A 13,899-nucleotide genomic window follows, 5' to 3' on the forward strand; every position below is an offset into this window, starting at 1 on the left:
GACATCCATCCATTGATTCAGACAGAAATCCAATAAATTAAAACATATTTAACTTGGAAATAAACATTCACTGACAATTTCAGAATAAACTCGGGGAGCATTAAGTTAAAGTTTGGATATTTCTTGATTACGTTTTTTTTTTATGGGTAACCTGATAAAATAAGATTGATTTTTGTTCAAAAGCTGCTCACCAAGCTGTTCGACAGGAGTGGCATCTGAGTCACTGGGGGCTCGAATGTAGCGCGGAATCAACTTTGGGATAGTCCTGCAGAAAAAGGCTCATCATTAACCATCATTTTGTTGGAGTAAAAAAGCCAATTATCTTTTTTGATGCTTTATGGTCATTTTTTGACATTTTAATATCAAATAGCCAAAACAGATAAGAGGAGGTTTCCCACCTGCCAGGAAATAGATTTACTTACACTTTTAAGTTGCCTTCTGTCCCATTGAGAAGTGTAATGAGCTCATGCCTTGTGTCGTTTCCTAGAGTTAACACGTTTTTCCCAGATGCTGTCTCAGCTTTGGCACCAAGACTCAGGTTCCTGTCAACAGGGGACGAGAGTAAAAAGCAATGTCTTTATGTGACTCTATGAATATGATGAAACATCTGAGAGGAGTCTGGGGAAAAAAAGCAAAAAAAGATGCAAAATTTATCCAAAAAACAACAACAAAATAAAGTTGATGATATAAATCATGTACATAGAGCATGAATTGGTATTTTGGAAGATTTGTTTCAAGTTATCGTAGAGATATTATGGACAAAGGATTAAAATATGCAGGATGTTTGCTTTAACCTGAAGGTCATGTAATATAAGGCCCTGTCGCATTTCTATCACTTGCATTCATTTTGGGTCCTTGCCCTCGGCAGTGCTTGTTCAGGTGTAAGGTTAGTGTGTCCCAATAAGTTTAAGAACTAGGGGTAAGTGCCCTTGAACCCTCAAAATATTCCCTTCAGGCCAAGGGTGGTCAAAAGCCGACTTGAAAAGGCTTCCCAGAACTCATTTAGAGAAAAGAAAAATGCCGTGTGGCCGTGGAAAAGAACTGCATAAATTTAAGTACATTTTTTACAATGTGTTTAAAAAAAATACTCATGACGTAGGTGAACACGTCACTGAAGTGTACAGGCAATGTATTACCGCTATCTACTGGGCTGTTTAGCAACTTGTAGTGTCCCATTTCTTAGGGAGAAAATCTTGACTTGCACTTCCCTCATTGAGTGGACTTCGCTGTGGAGGGAACTCACTGGAGTGTTCTCAGATTCAAGTAAGAGAAATGAGACTGGGCCTTGAAAGATGAAAGATCTTTATTTTCTACACATATAGAACATAAAAACAAAGAAGCTTAGATTCAAACTAAGAATCACGGGCATTCTGGTTCTAAGACAGAATAGAGTCAGTTTTACCGGATTGGGCGGTTTACCGCCCAGTTGGGCTGTTTTCATTTTGATTTTGAGGGTAAAAATTGCTTTGGGCGGAGGGAAATTTTTTGGGCTTGAGTTAAAGGAATAGTACACCCAAAACATGATTAGCCTTCATTTTCTACTCACCTCCATGCTGAACAACACTCTGGAGTACTTTTTTGATATCTCAAATGCATCTGGAGATCTGGGAGGCTTCTTGCTGTCTGCTGACATTCAAATAATGGAGGTCCATGGCGCCCGAGACAGAAAGGTCCATAAAAGTCCACAAAAACGTGTCAATATTCCTCCATACTGCTCGTCCAATGTAATCCAAGTGTCCTGAGTGGGTAGCATCCAGAATTTACTCGAAACGAAGTCATTTAGAATGTTTTTAGAGCATAAACAGTAGTGTATAGGATTTCCTAATAGCGCCCCCATGCGCGCTCACGATTCTACGGAAGCCGGCAGACCAAACCAGCGCATTCAGCTCGGCAAAGAACTCATGCTCTTCCTCAACACTGAAGTCCTCAGACATTTTTCTTTCGTTGTTTCTTTCTTTGCACAGGTAAACAGCACATTTCTTCTTCTACGCTTGCATTATCGGCAGACCAGACGCTGAATGCGCACTTTCTTCCGGTTTGGTCTGCCGGCTTCCGTAGAATCGTGAGCGCGCATGGGGGCGCTATTAGGAAATCCTATACACTACTGTTTATGCTCTAAAAACATTCTAAATGACTTCGTTTCGAGTAAATTCTGGATGCTACCCACTCAGGACACTTGGATTACATTGGACGAGCAGTATGGAGGAATATTGACACGTTTTTGTGGACTTTTATGGACCTTTCTGTCTCGGGCGCCATGGACCTCCATTATTTGAATGTCAGCAGACAGCAAGAAGCCTCCCAGATCTCCAGATGCATTTGAGATATCAAAAAAGTACTCCAGAGTGTTGTTCAGCATGGAGGTGAGTAGAAAATGAAGGCTAATCATGTTTTGGGTGTACTATTCCTTTAACCTATTAAAACACCAGTCCACAGCTCATTCATTATTACTGGTTCATAGCAAAGTCTACCTCACCTTTCTCCATCACTGATTAGCTAATGTCATCTGCCAGGGTGTTTACAACAGAGAACTAGTGTAGTATGCTAGTTTGAGCAGCAGGTGAATCTGGTGTGATAAACCTGCCGCTGATGATCGATGCATTGTGATTGGAAGAGAAATCTTTTTAAGATGCTAGAGGAAACCACTGCTTTCGGGATTTAGTGCTTGGTGCAATTAAACTCCTTACCCTTCCTATATCAAATGCGTCATTTTAAAGAGCTTTTTAACAAGTTGCTCTGCTTAAAGATAACTCCAGAAACCGCATGGGCCTGCCGATCCTGTCAAGTTTGATGGATGTGTGAACTGAACTAACACGGAATGCTTGGACATCAGCAACATTCTGTCCATCCCGAAAGTTATTAAGGAGATTTAATTCAACCATGTACCGATCAAAAATCACGTTTTATCATGCAAAAATACCAGGATCATAGCATTCTGGTTTCTGGCATTCTGTTTTTTGTTTTCTCTCTGGAAGAATATAACCCACATTGTACTTTAATTTTTGTTAAATCGCTTGAAAAGCATTATTTTTTTAATCTTCATAACCATTCTTTAGCCAATTGAAAGCTGCCAATGGGCAAAAATATAAAGTTCTAAAACATCTTATTTTTCTTTTCTTATAAACCAGAAACATCACATCTACTCAGCCAAATAGAGCTGATTAGTATTCAATGTTTCCAGATGTTTAGTCCTTCTAATTCATCACTGAATTAATTAATAACTAACACCATGTATTCTATCATTGAAACTCTAGTTGTAGTTAAAACTCCAAAAACAAGAAAGCTTTTCAAATTCTTTGATATTTTAGATCATATAAAGTAACCGCATCACTACTTTCACTGAGCTTTTTTGAGAGGTAACTAGTAACTATACCTAGTTACTAGTAAAGTTCCCAACTCTATGATAAAAGAAGTCAAAATCAAAGTAAAGCTTAATAAAACTGTATTCTGGTTATTTGGATCTGTTACATGTATTCACATAGTACCTTTGCACAGACCAGGCGACAGTGATTTGGAAAGCTTTATCATTTGCTCCCAACATGTCTATCAGGTTTTGTCTGCTGGGTGGGCTGATGGTCCACAGAGAGTTGGAGCTGCCCTTGAGCTGCGCGATGACCAGATCGTCTTTAATATAGGTCTCCAGCCACTCTAACGCCATCTGACCAGAGCACAATATGAAAACAGCTTTAAGTGAAGGACCAAGTTAGAATAAAACATTGCTTTATTGTGTTTAAAATTGTACATTAGATTTGGAGTCATGGTCTCTTGCTATCAGTCTCTGAAATTCAGTAAATCCTGTGTCGTTCGCAGTGTGGAGCTGTTGCTGTTGAGCACTCATGGTGAAGATGGGCTGCGAAAATAAAAAGTAAATTATACACCAGCTTTGGAAAAATCTGCAGCTTCAATAGCAGAAGTTGAAGTAATGGCACAGAAATATGTTCACATGCACAGCACAATCCAGATAAATGTCTGTAAAATGCCTGAAATAACTTGTCTTTTATTGTATAGAAATATTAGAATTTCTGATCTTTATTTAATTTTAATTATTTAATATGTGCAGAAGGCCGTTTACACTTAGCCTGGTTCTGCTAGATGTTTTTCCTGTTAAAAGTGTCTTCTTTCTTTCCACTGTTGCTTCATGCATACTTGATATGGACGACTGCTGCAAAGTCAATAACACAACGCAAGCAAGTGTCCACTGTGGCTAGCAGATTACCAGGAGGAGTAAATAGTTTGGATCAATGACTCTATGCAATCTGTCCTTGGAAAAAGTTTTAATCAATCTGTCTTTATTATTAGACTAAACTGATGTCACGTTTCCAGAGCTGTGGGAGTGGCTGTGTGTCTTTTCCCTTTTCTCTAACATGCTGGCAGGCTAATTGAGTCCAGCTGGGTTCCTCAATTACCTCAATCAGCGGTCGCCTTTAAGAAGGAGCAGTCTCCCTCAAGCAGACAGTTATTGTATTCAGAGTGGTAACGAGCCAACTTAGAGAAATTTCAGCGTTGAGTTTTTTTTACCCTCCTGTTGGTTCTTCTCTCTCTAAAACCTGATTGTACTTCTCTGCTTCAGGATCCACTTGGGAAAAGACTCCTGTCAGCAGTGTTGGGAAAGTTCTCTTTCTACGTGAACTAGTTCAAAGTTCAGTTCACACATTTTAAAATGAACTAGTTCAGTTCATAGTTCATAATTCAAAATTTTGAACTAAGTTCACAGTTCCAAAAAATGAACTAGTTCATAGTTCTTTTTTTTTTTTTTCATATATTGCTTCATTACACCATAGCCTACTGTAGAACCACAGACAGCAATTATTTTATCAGTTGTAACTCTGAAACTGTGCGTCAGATTTCATCTTCATTTCCAGTTTTGAATCCTTATCCAACCAGGATTTCCATTAGCAATGAGGGGACATCATTTCCCAATTGTTGCTTTAACGCTTTGTTGCTGTCCATTCACTTCACACTAGTAGCAGCTGCAGCTTTCACCCCTACAGTATATTCTCAAAAACATCAGGAAAAATGTGCTGCTTGAATGGTCTTTTTTATGAGGAATTATTAAAAGAAGAAAGTAGTCTTTAAGGAGCAAATGTTTTTTTTAATTTTGATATTTTTTTCCATTTGAAATTTAATTTCAATACATGCTAAAAAGGAATCCTGGAAAATTATACCAGGCAGGTTTAAGTGCGGATTTTTTTACTGAAAGCCGGCGGGCAAAGTTTGCAGAGAAATGTAAGATTGTTGCCATCATCCTCACCGACCACCTGGTCATAAACCTGTTTTAAGTGATCATACTGCTGCTGTGGCTTCCACGCTGCATTTTGTTTTGATGACGCACGCGGCTGTAGGCTACGACACTGTAGCTGGTGTTGCCAGATTGGGTGTTTTTCCCGCTACATATTAAGGCCTGTTTACGGTGTGATTTAGCCGGGGTTTCGCCTGGAGGACTCTATAGAAATCTGGCAACCTATTGAACGGAGTTGAACTGAGAGAGCGTGCCGTTCACAGACGCCAGAATGAACGAGTTCACAATAACGTTCATCAGGCAGTAATACAGTACGTTCAGTTCACGTTCGCCCAAAATATGAACGAGTTCATGAACTTTCGTTCAATGAATGCGTTCAGGCACAACACTGCCTGTCAGATCTACCTCCCCCGAGGCTTCCGTCCTGCTCCTTCCTCAGGCTCACCAACTTGGCCTTCACAACCTCTGGCTCAAACCTGTCCACCCTCATCTCCAAACAACCTGAAAGACCAGTGTCTCCAATCTCAAACCCCAACATCCACTTCCAACCAGCTAAGAACGTGCTTCATGACTGCCATCCCTATTCTTTTTTTAACCTTTTAACTTTCACTGCAACTTAGGATACGAGTTTAAACAAGGAACCATTTTAAAGGGCATGTTTTTGCCTGTCCCATTTTGCAGAGTGGTTATGCATCTGTGTTTACATGTTGCATTTTCCTTGATATAGTTTTTCATATTTCAGGGGCATGTTAAGAGATAAAACACGAATTTAAAGTTAATTCACTTTAAAAAAAACTACAATATAACCTATAGTTGCATTTATTTCACAGGAATTGGTGGGGTAAAGGAAAGCTCTGTGATATATAGGCGATTCTTGAAAAAGAGGTATTAATTTTAAGACAAAAAAAAAACTAAATGTCCACCTGAAAGCCAGCCAGGGTGATTTTCACCGAAACGTCCAGGGGAGTGTTGACGACCCCAGCCACAGATTTGACCAGCGACATGAAGAGAAGCGGGAACCAGACGATACAGATGAGCAGCACCACAATCATTCCACCCATCCCGTATTTCACCACTTTCTTCTTCTTCTGGCCTCGAGGCTGAGGGTATCTCTGCAGAGGGATTATATGAAAACCACACCTTTTATCGAGTGTTTTTGTATCTGCTATGTGTTTTCTGTGTTAACTATAAACCCTTAAAATAGCAAAAAAAAAAGAAAAGAAAAGAAGTAAAATAAAATATTTGCTTTTATTTTCTGTCAAATTTCTGATTGAAAATTGAGTGGAAGGAAAAACTTTGTTCCAATAGGGAACAAACAAAAGGGATGGCCACACCTTCTCAGATTCTCTCCAACATTTGAGGATGAAAATGTGAGCATATATGTCCTCAACACAGATCCAGCTGGACAAGGACAGCGAGGTGTCGGTCCAAACCCAGTCCATCACTGCTCGCAGCTCCGTCAGGAAAGGTACCAGGCGGAAACTGAAACACAAGCCACAATTTAATGAGGTTTAATGAGGTGACCTAAAAAATATCTCTTAACAAATCTTAATAAGGAATGTATTTCAGTTGCTGGAGGAAAGGCTGATAAATTCAGCAACATCCTCAGGCTAGAAACAAATCATCTGTTATTGGGAAACACATCTATTGACCCATAAAACGTTTAAGCCAAGAGGGAAAATCTGATGTTGGAATTAAAGGTAAATACTGGATTGGACCTGATGGCCCAGATCTCAGAAACAAAGCTCACCCTTGAAACAAGAAGAGGTTGACATAGTTGTAGCTCTTGGTGAGGAAGTTTCCCAGAACACGGGTGGGATAACCGCAGCGGATCTGATAGGCTGACAGCCCAAAGTAGATACACTTGACGAAATACCACATCTGAGCCACCGTGTTCTCGCTGAAACGTCTGAGAGAAGAACAGCCGGAACACAGTTGGTCAGAATATTTCTTTTAATCATTTTTTCCATGGTGAAAGAATTATACAACAAAAAACTTTACATCAAAAAACTAAAACATTTAGTTTAGTTAGATTTCTTCCACAACACATGATAAAAAGTATCAACATGGGGTCAAATGTTGCATTCTTTTTTCTGGTGGTCTATCAGTTAAAATCTGTACACTCAGGTTAGCTGTAACTAAACATTTGAAAAGTTCTAGGGGTGTAAATACTTTCTAAAGGCTCTGCCTTTCATTGCAAATTAAACAACTCACTTTTCAGTGACGCCTGGCAGGATGAAGAACATCCAGAAGTGGATCCCAAAGACCAAGATGACCTGGAAGATGACCTTCCCCATCACAGTCTTCCTGAGGTAGAGGGCCCGGTCCACCACCATGGTGCCGAACTGGATCAGAACCATGACCAAGAAGGGTCCGGGAACCTGATCCTCTGATAGAGACGAAGTAATGTCCGCACTCGAATGTTTCTAGGAATTAAGAAAAGAAGAACTTTGATGATTAATTCGGCCTTTTGGTAATATTTGCAGGACTCAGATTTTCCTTTACCTCCTGGACGATTTTTGTATTTCTTAAATAGCTGAACCTGGGAAAACTTCAATTTTATTGCTGCGGTGTGCAGGAGTAAAGTATCCCTCTTTAAACCAAATTTCCTGTAAACCAACTTTCAAACAAAAGCCACAAGTGGCGAGATCTTCAAAGAAATCAAAATCTTCCACAAATGTTGTAGTTTTTATATTTTCAGTGTTTAAGTTGTTCAATAATCTCTTTAAATAGACCATGTAACCGAGACCTGACTGATCCCAGCAAAAGGTATGTCTCCACCACAATCACTTACCGGTAGATGACTTGGGGTGAAAAACCTGAATTATTATCCAACAATCATTTTTAGAGTGGATTAAAAAATGGACATTTGAAGCTCAGCATGGCCATCCATGTACTAATGTCATCAATAGAGGTAAGTATAATTTGTGCAAAGGACAAATATGGAGCAACTGATAAACATATTTTTGTTGCTAAAATCCACATCTTAATTATCATGCATTTTAAAGGAGATTTAAGAAAAAAAGTAAATTCCATGGTGGTCATTAGAGAACTTAGGCTACGTTCACACTGCAGCCTGAAGTGACCCAAATCTGATTTTTTTTTGCCCGTATGCGACCTGGATCTGATCTTTTCATGACAGTCTGAACAACACAGATTCGATTTTTTCCAATGCGATCCAGGCCACTTGGCTATGTGTCTGAACGGCCAGGTCGTATTCATCTGAGTTGAACGTCATTAATACCCGACAAAGGTCACTATTATGCATCTTGCTACGCAGAAGCGGCAAGAAAAACGAAAACCATGGTGGAAGATGCGAAGAGCAGTATTTATGTTTAACCACATTAAAAAGATTGTGTTTTTATGTTTGGAAAAGACCGCTAGATGTGTGCTGGAACTCCCGTCCATGTTTACTTCTGGAAAAAAAGAGCACGCTGGCCTGTGACGTTATTGCATCCTCTAGTGCACATGCGGGACACTTACATTGTATGACTGCAGTTCACACAGGAGATCACATACAAGTCGCATATATTTGAAATGTGAACGGCAATGCAAAAAAAATCGGAATTGAGCATCAAGGCCTGCAGTGTGAATGTAGCCATAGATTGGAGCCCAGGGAAGCAAACAGGAGGACAAAATTATAGCAGGACAGAGACTTACTCCAAACGCCCAGAACCCAAACACAATGATGATGAAGTCTACAGTGTCAGCGAGGAACATCAACACATAGACGTCTGTGACGGCGCTGTACTCCGGGTGGATCAGGTTGTAGAAGAACTGCTTAATAGGTAGGTAGATCTCCAAAAACCTGCAGGGAGCGGGACAGATGTTATTAATCAGAGACAACGCTTACGAAATCCTTCCGTCAACATCCTGTTTTTCTCTGAGTTTGTCAGGGTTGAGGGCTGAGGTCATTTTTTTAATCAGAGAAAGCATCATTAGTGAGACAACCGTGTCAGGAACGATTAGGGTTAACTCACTGTTCTAGGCATAAGGTCTACGAAACCACTCACTCCATCATGATTACATTTAGCAGAATAACAAGCTTTGATCGGCTGCCGCAGCACTTACAAAAGTGCCACTGAACAGCCTGACGGGAATGCTGTAATTAAAGGTCTAACTTTAGACTCGTAAAAGGTTTTAGCAGGATAAGATGTGTCTCCGTCATCATTTAGCAACAATATTCTGATCCATGCTCTCAAACTGTGACAGAGTCAGGGGAGAAATTAAAAAAGGGTGGGTCAGCTTCAGTGTCCGTGCAGGTTTATTCTACCGCTTTATGATGAAAGCCTTGGCTTTAAAGAGCTGCTCCCTCAGCTTCTCCATGATCATCTGTTTGCGGGTCTTCTGGTGGACACTGGCCTGACTGCCGTCCTTGTGGCTGCTGTTGCGGGAAGCCGTACTTCCTGTGGGAAGAATTTACATTTTGAGCTGTTAATGATCCGCGAGGAGACACTTAGACATGATTTGGTGCTGAGACTCACAAACAAGGTGCTACCTTCTGCCTGAAAACTAAAGGGAGTCCATTTTCTGTTGTTTTGCAAAGCCATGATTTTTACACATACACAAAAGGCTTTTAATGATAATCAAACTTGGAGAAAAAAAAGACAAGGTAACATAAATCACCTCTCTTCGATCTTGCAGAAGAAACTCGAGATCGATAGGAAACATGTGAGCCTCCACTGGAGCTTTTTCTCCTCTGGTAGGTCTGAGGCTGTGAGTAATGCACCTGGACCTGCTCTGAATCAATGGAGGTCCCAAAGGTCATGGACCTTAAGGTGTGACTGGAGCCTCTCCTGGTGTCGATCAGCGATGAGGCCGGCTCAGACTCCTTCTCGCTTTCCTCCTTCTCTCTCCCCTCTTCCTCAGATTCGCTCTGGCTCTGACGAGCCGCCTCCTTCTTCTCTTTGGGCTGGTCTTCGTCCCACAGACCATGACACTGAGGAGAAGAATAAACAAATGAAGCAATAAAGAAAATGGCATCCAGTTGCAGAAAAAAATTGCCAATTTTTAACATTTTAAATATTGGTGCGTGAACTATACAGAACTGAAAGGTTTACAAGAAGATTGAAATTAGTCAAAAAGCATCAGGCGTTTCCAGCTTCAGTTTTTTCATAGCTGCACTACTGTTTTGCCTTTGATTCAAATTACTACAAAGGTGAAGTCATCCAGCTGAAATCACTCTAACTAGGAGAGTGGTTGCTATTAAACTAAGAGATATTTGGCACTTGTTTTCTCAAAAGAAATGACAAACTACTGCTTGGAAAATATTTCTGGGAAGAAACACTTTCTAGATCAAGGATTCAAAGTAAGATTCTGCATTTAATTCTACATAATTTCCACCGATCTTTAGCCATGACTACACCTCTTTTTTCACAGTCCTCCTCTTTTCTTTTCCTAATAAATCTAAACCTCATCCATCTGTTTTCTTTACACAACAGGACAACAAAGACAAACAGGTCAAGCAACCCCCAAAGAGACCAAATAACCGAGAAGTCATGTATTTTGAAGCAGAGCGGAAATACACCAAGAGAATCCTGCTGCTGCTTGTCTTCTTCACACCTTAATGGGCTGTGGTCTGTACTTTTATAGTGCTTTTTCAAGTCAGAGGACTTGACCAAAGCGCTTTGCACTACAATCAGTCATTCAGCCATCCATGCACACAGTCACACACTGATGGTGGCAGTATACATTGTAGCCCTGGGCTCACTGAGAGAGTCAGGCTGGCATATACTAGTGCCACCAGTCCTCCAACCACCATTATTAGGCAATGCAAGTAAGGTGTCTTGCCCAAGGACACAATGAACAGTCCCTTGGCTTGACACTGAAACCAGAGCCAGGGCTTGAACCGACAACCCTCTGTTTGTAGGGCAAACTCCTTCAGCTGACGCCACCTTCGCCACCTTAAGACCCCAGGAAGCAAGGGCCTTCTTTCTGCAAGGTAACAGCACTACTATAGCTGCTCCACCATTAGGGCCAGATCTAAACATCTTTAATCAAAAAAACAATTAGATTTTCTGCTCTTGCAGTTCTGAGTGTTAGTGAGCTTAGTGTGAGGTGCATAGTTATGGGACTGCGTTTTTAAATGCTTGTACCTTTAGGATGGACCTATGGAAGAACAGAGCCAGCAACTGGACCAGATCATAGTGGACGTATCCATCTTTTTTCTCTACACCAATGATGTTGGGAGGGTGATATGGTTTATTCCTGTCTAGCTTGTTCTGGTTGAAGGGGAAGAAGCCAAACTGGAAGAAGTACTTGATGACGATGGTAACCTGGAAGGGAAACAGATGAGTGCATTCAGTCTTCTTGAAATGATCGAGAAATCTAATAAAAAGAAAGCATAACTGAATATTCCGCAGCTGTTTCATCTCCACTTTTACCTCTGTGTAGATGATGGCCGTCATCCAGTAGCGCTTACTGGGCCGCGGCACCGACAGCATGGCCCAGAGGAAGATGGTGATGGGAAGGACCAGGGTGACGAAGGAGGCTGACACCATGTGGTTGATGATGATGACCAAGTAGCAAACAAACTCTGAGTGGGCGACCAGCATGTTGTAGAGGGCGTAGCAGAACTGCAGGATCAGCGGCTGAGATTGGTAGAAATGGTCTGACTCTTCCAGCTCCTCATCATAGAACATCCTGAACACAGAGGGACAGGACTGAAAAAACTGGGAACTAGGGTCATCTTCAGTAAAAATAGGGCAAAAGAAGAAAAGCTAAGAAGGTGTGAACACATTTTGCATGGTAATAGAACCCAAGAATTATCAGTCCCCTGCTTTGATTCAATGTTACTTTATAAGACAACCTAAAACCTGCTTAACCATCTGGCTATCTACTATGTAACTTCATCTACATTTTGCTTGACTGTTCTATCATGAAACGCAGTGGTGGCAGCATCATGGTCTAGATTGACAGGATTACTCAGTAAACCTGGAAAAAATTTCAGGGTGATTGTGGTAGAAAACATGTTTGAAGGCTCTAAGTTGATGATGGAAGTTTAACCTTACAGCATCTAAGAGGCCCTTAATAAACAGCTAGTTTTATGTTATGAGAAAAATGAGCAAACATCTCACTCCCTGGATGTCAAAAACTGGAACAGGGAAGCACAGTGTAGATAGTATTGAGTTTTTAGCAGCTGGACTTACTTGTTGAGCAGCAGTTCGCTGGCAGTCAGCTCAGTGGTCATAGAGGGCAGCATGATGTCTGACCTGCTGTCTGAATGGCTGTCAGATGTCATGACCATGCGCCTCCTCCTGTAAGAATCACTTTCATCGTCGCTGACCTCCAGGCGGTCAAAGCTCACCGCCTTACTGTAGCTGGGAGGCACTTCAGCATCTGACGTTTTGGAGGCGTCTGTGTCGGGGGTGTAGAGCAAGACGGACTGACCTTCTGTCTGCACGAAGTCCTGCCGTCCTCCTCCGCCTTCGCTCCCGCTGATTGAGTCGTTCTCCTGAACAGAGGGACTGTATTCTGCTTCATCGTGCCTCATCGAGGGCCCTTCATCTGGGCTGAAGGCCTCGGAGGGAGCTCTTTCTCTTTCCTGGTCTTCTCGTACCTCCCATCCTCCAACCTCCTCACCTTCCCGGTGCTCATCCTCGTCGTCTTCAAAACTTCTCCTGTCCTTTGGTTCCTCCTCACCGTCCTTTGGTTCCTCCGCTCCGTCCTTTGGTTCCTCCGCTCCGTCCTTTGGTTCCTCCGCTCCGTCCTTGGGTTCTTCCGCTCCGTCCTTGGGTTCTTCCGCTCCGTCCTTGGGTTCCTCTAAACTGTCCGTTGGTTCCTCCTCTCCGCCCTCTGGTTCCTCCTCTACGCCCTTTCGTTCCTCCTCTACGCCCTTTCGTTCCTCCTCTACGCCCTTTGGTTCCTCCTCTACGCCCTTTGGTTCCTCCTCTACGCCCTTTGGTTCCTCCTCTCTGCCCTCTGGTTCCTCCTCTACGCCCTTTGGTTCCTCCTCTACGCCCTTTGGTTCCTCCTCTCCGCCCTTTGGTTCCTCCTCTCTGCCCTTTGGTTCCTCCTCTCTGCCCTTTGGTTCGCCCCCTGCTTCCTGATCCTCCTGATGCTGTTGGGAATCCTGCTGCCGCTTGACTTCTCCTTGATCCTGCTCGTCCTCCACTTCCTCAATGGTGTCTGTGGTTCCTTGTCTGGAGGAGATCAGGACGGACTGAGTGGTTTCACTAAACAGGACAAAGTACACAAACACAAAACATTCATCTCACACTAGTGCTGTCTATTTTTTTTTAATTCTTTGTTTGCCAAAATAAAAACTTTTAAAAGAAAATGGATGAAACCAAAAATGAGATGCAGCAATGTTTTTATGTGAGCAAAATGGAGCCAATATGAGACCTGGACATGAAGCTGCTGCAGCTGTCTTCAGAGTAATTGGGCAGGTCCATGCTGTACATCTTCCGTAGGCTGGACCTGGGACGCTGACTGGTTTTGGGAATGGTCTCCGGCTTTGGGTCAATGTCTTCCAGAGTGGACTGGCAGGACATCAGCGTGGTGGCCTCCGTGAAGCCACTGACAGGTGGTAATGGGATGAGATGATGAGTAGCAGTGGAAGGACAAACAATGTTGTTTGAAAAAATTCAGTAATGATGCAGGATGGTTAAAAAAAAAGAACAAAAATAGAGCGAATGGATTCCATGTATTGATGCTGAAAG

At 42.0% G+C, this 13,899-nt stretch overlaps 1 protein-coding gene across 1 annotated transcript in view; it reads right to left on the minus strand.

The window, feature by feature from the left end:
• Positions 1–13,899, minus strand: part of LOC119787175 (piezo-type mechanosensitive ion channel component 2) — a 165,613-nt gene that overhangs the window by 1,957 nt on the left and 149,757 nt on the right. The window contains exons 38-53 of the mRNA XM_038290831.1: positions 13,583–13,756; positions 13,197–13,413; positions 12,388–12,968; positions 11,623–11,881; positions 11,335–11,514; positions 9,866–10,178; positions 9,513–9,645; positions 8,900–9,047; positions 7,454–7,665; positions 6,990–7,148; positions 6,574–6,721; positions 6,163–6,351; positions 3,743–3,850; positions 3,486–3,658; positions 423–542; positions 192–265 (exon numbers count right to left, since the gene is read on the minus strand). Of these exons, the coding sequence (XP_038146759.1) occupies positions 192–265; positions 423–542; positions 3,486–3,658; positions 3,743–3,850; positions 6,163–6,351; positions 6,574–6,721; positions 6,990–7,148; positions 7,454–7,665; positions 8,900–9,047; positions 9,513–9,645; positions 9,866–10,178; positions 11,335–11,514; positions 11,623–11,881; positions 12,388–12,968; positions 13,197–13,413; positions 13,583–13,756 (3,188 nt within the window). The remainder of the gene's footprint in view (positions 1–191; positions 266–422; positions 543–3,485; positions 3,659–3,742; positions 3,851–6,162; positions 6,352–6,573; positions 6,722–6,989; positions 7,149–7,453; positions 7,666–8,899; positions 9,048–9,512; positions 9,646–9,865; positions 10,179–11,334; positions 11,515–11,622; positions 11,882–12,387; positions 12,969–13,196; positions 13,414–13,582; positions 13,757–13,899) is intronic.

The sequence above is a fragment of the Cyprinodon tularosa genome, unplaced genomic scaffold (genome assembly GCF_016077235.1).
Source record: "Cyprinodon tularosa strain WSP-4 unplaced genomic scaffold, ASM1607723v1 ctg29, whole genome shotgun sequence".
NCBI classification, from domain to species: domain Eukaryota; kingdom Metazoa; phylum Chordata; class Actinopteri; order Cyprinodontiformes; family Cyprinodontidae; genus Cyprinodon; species Cyprinodon tularosa.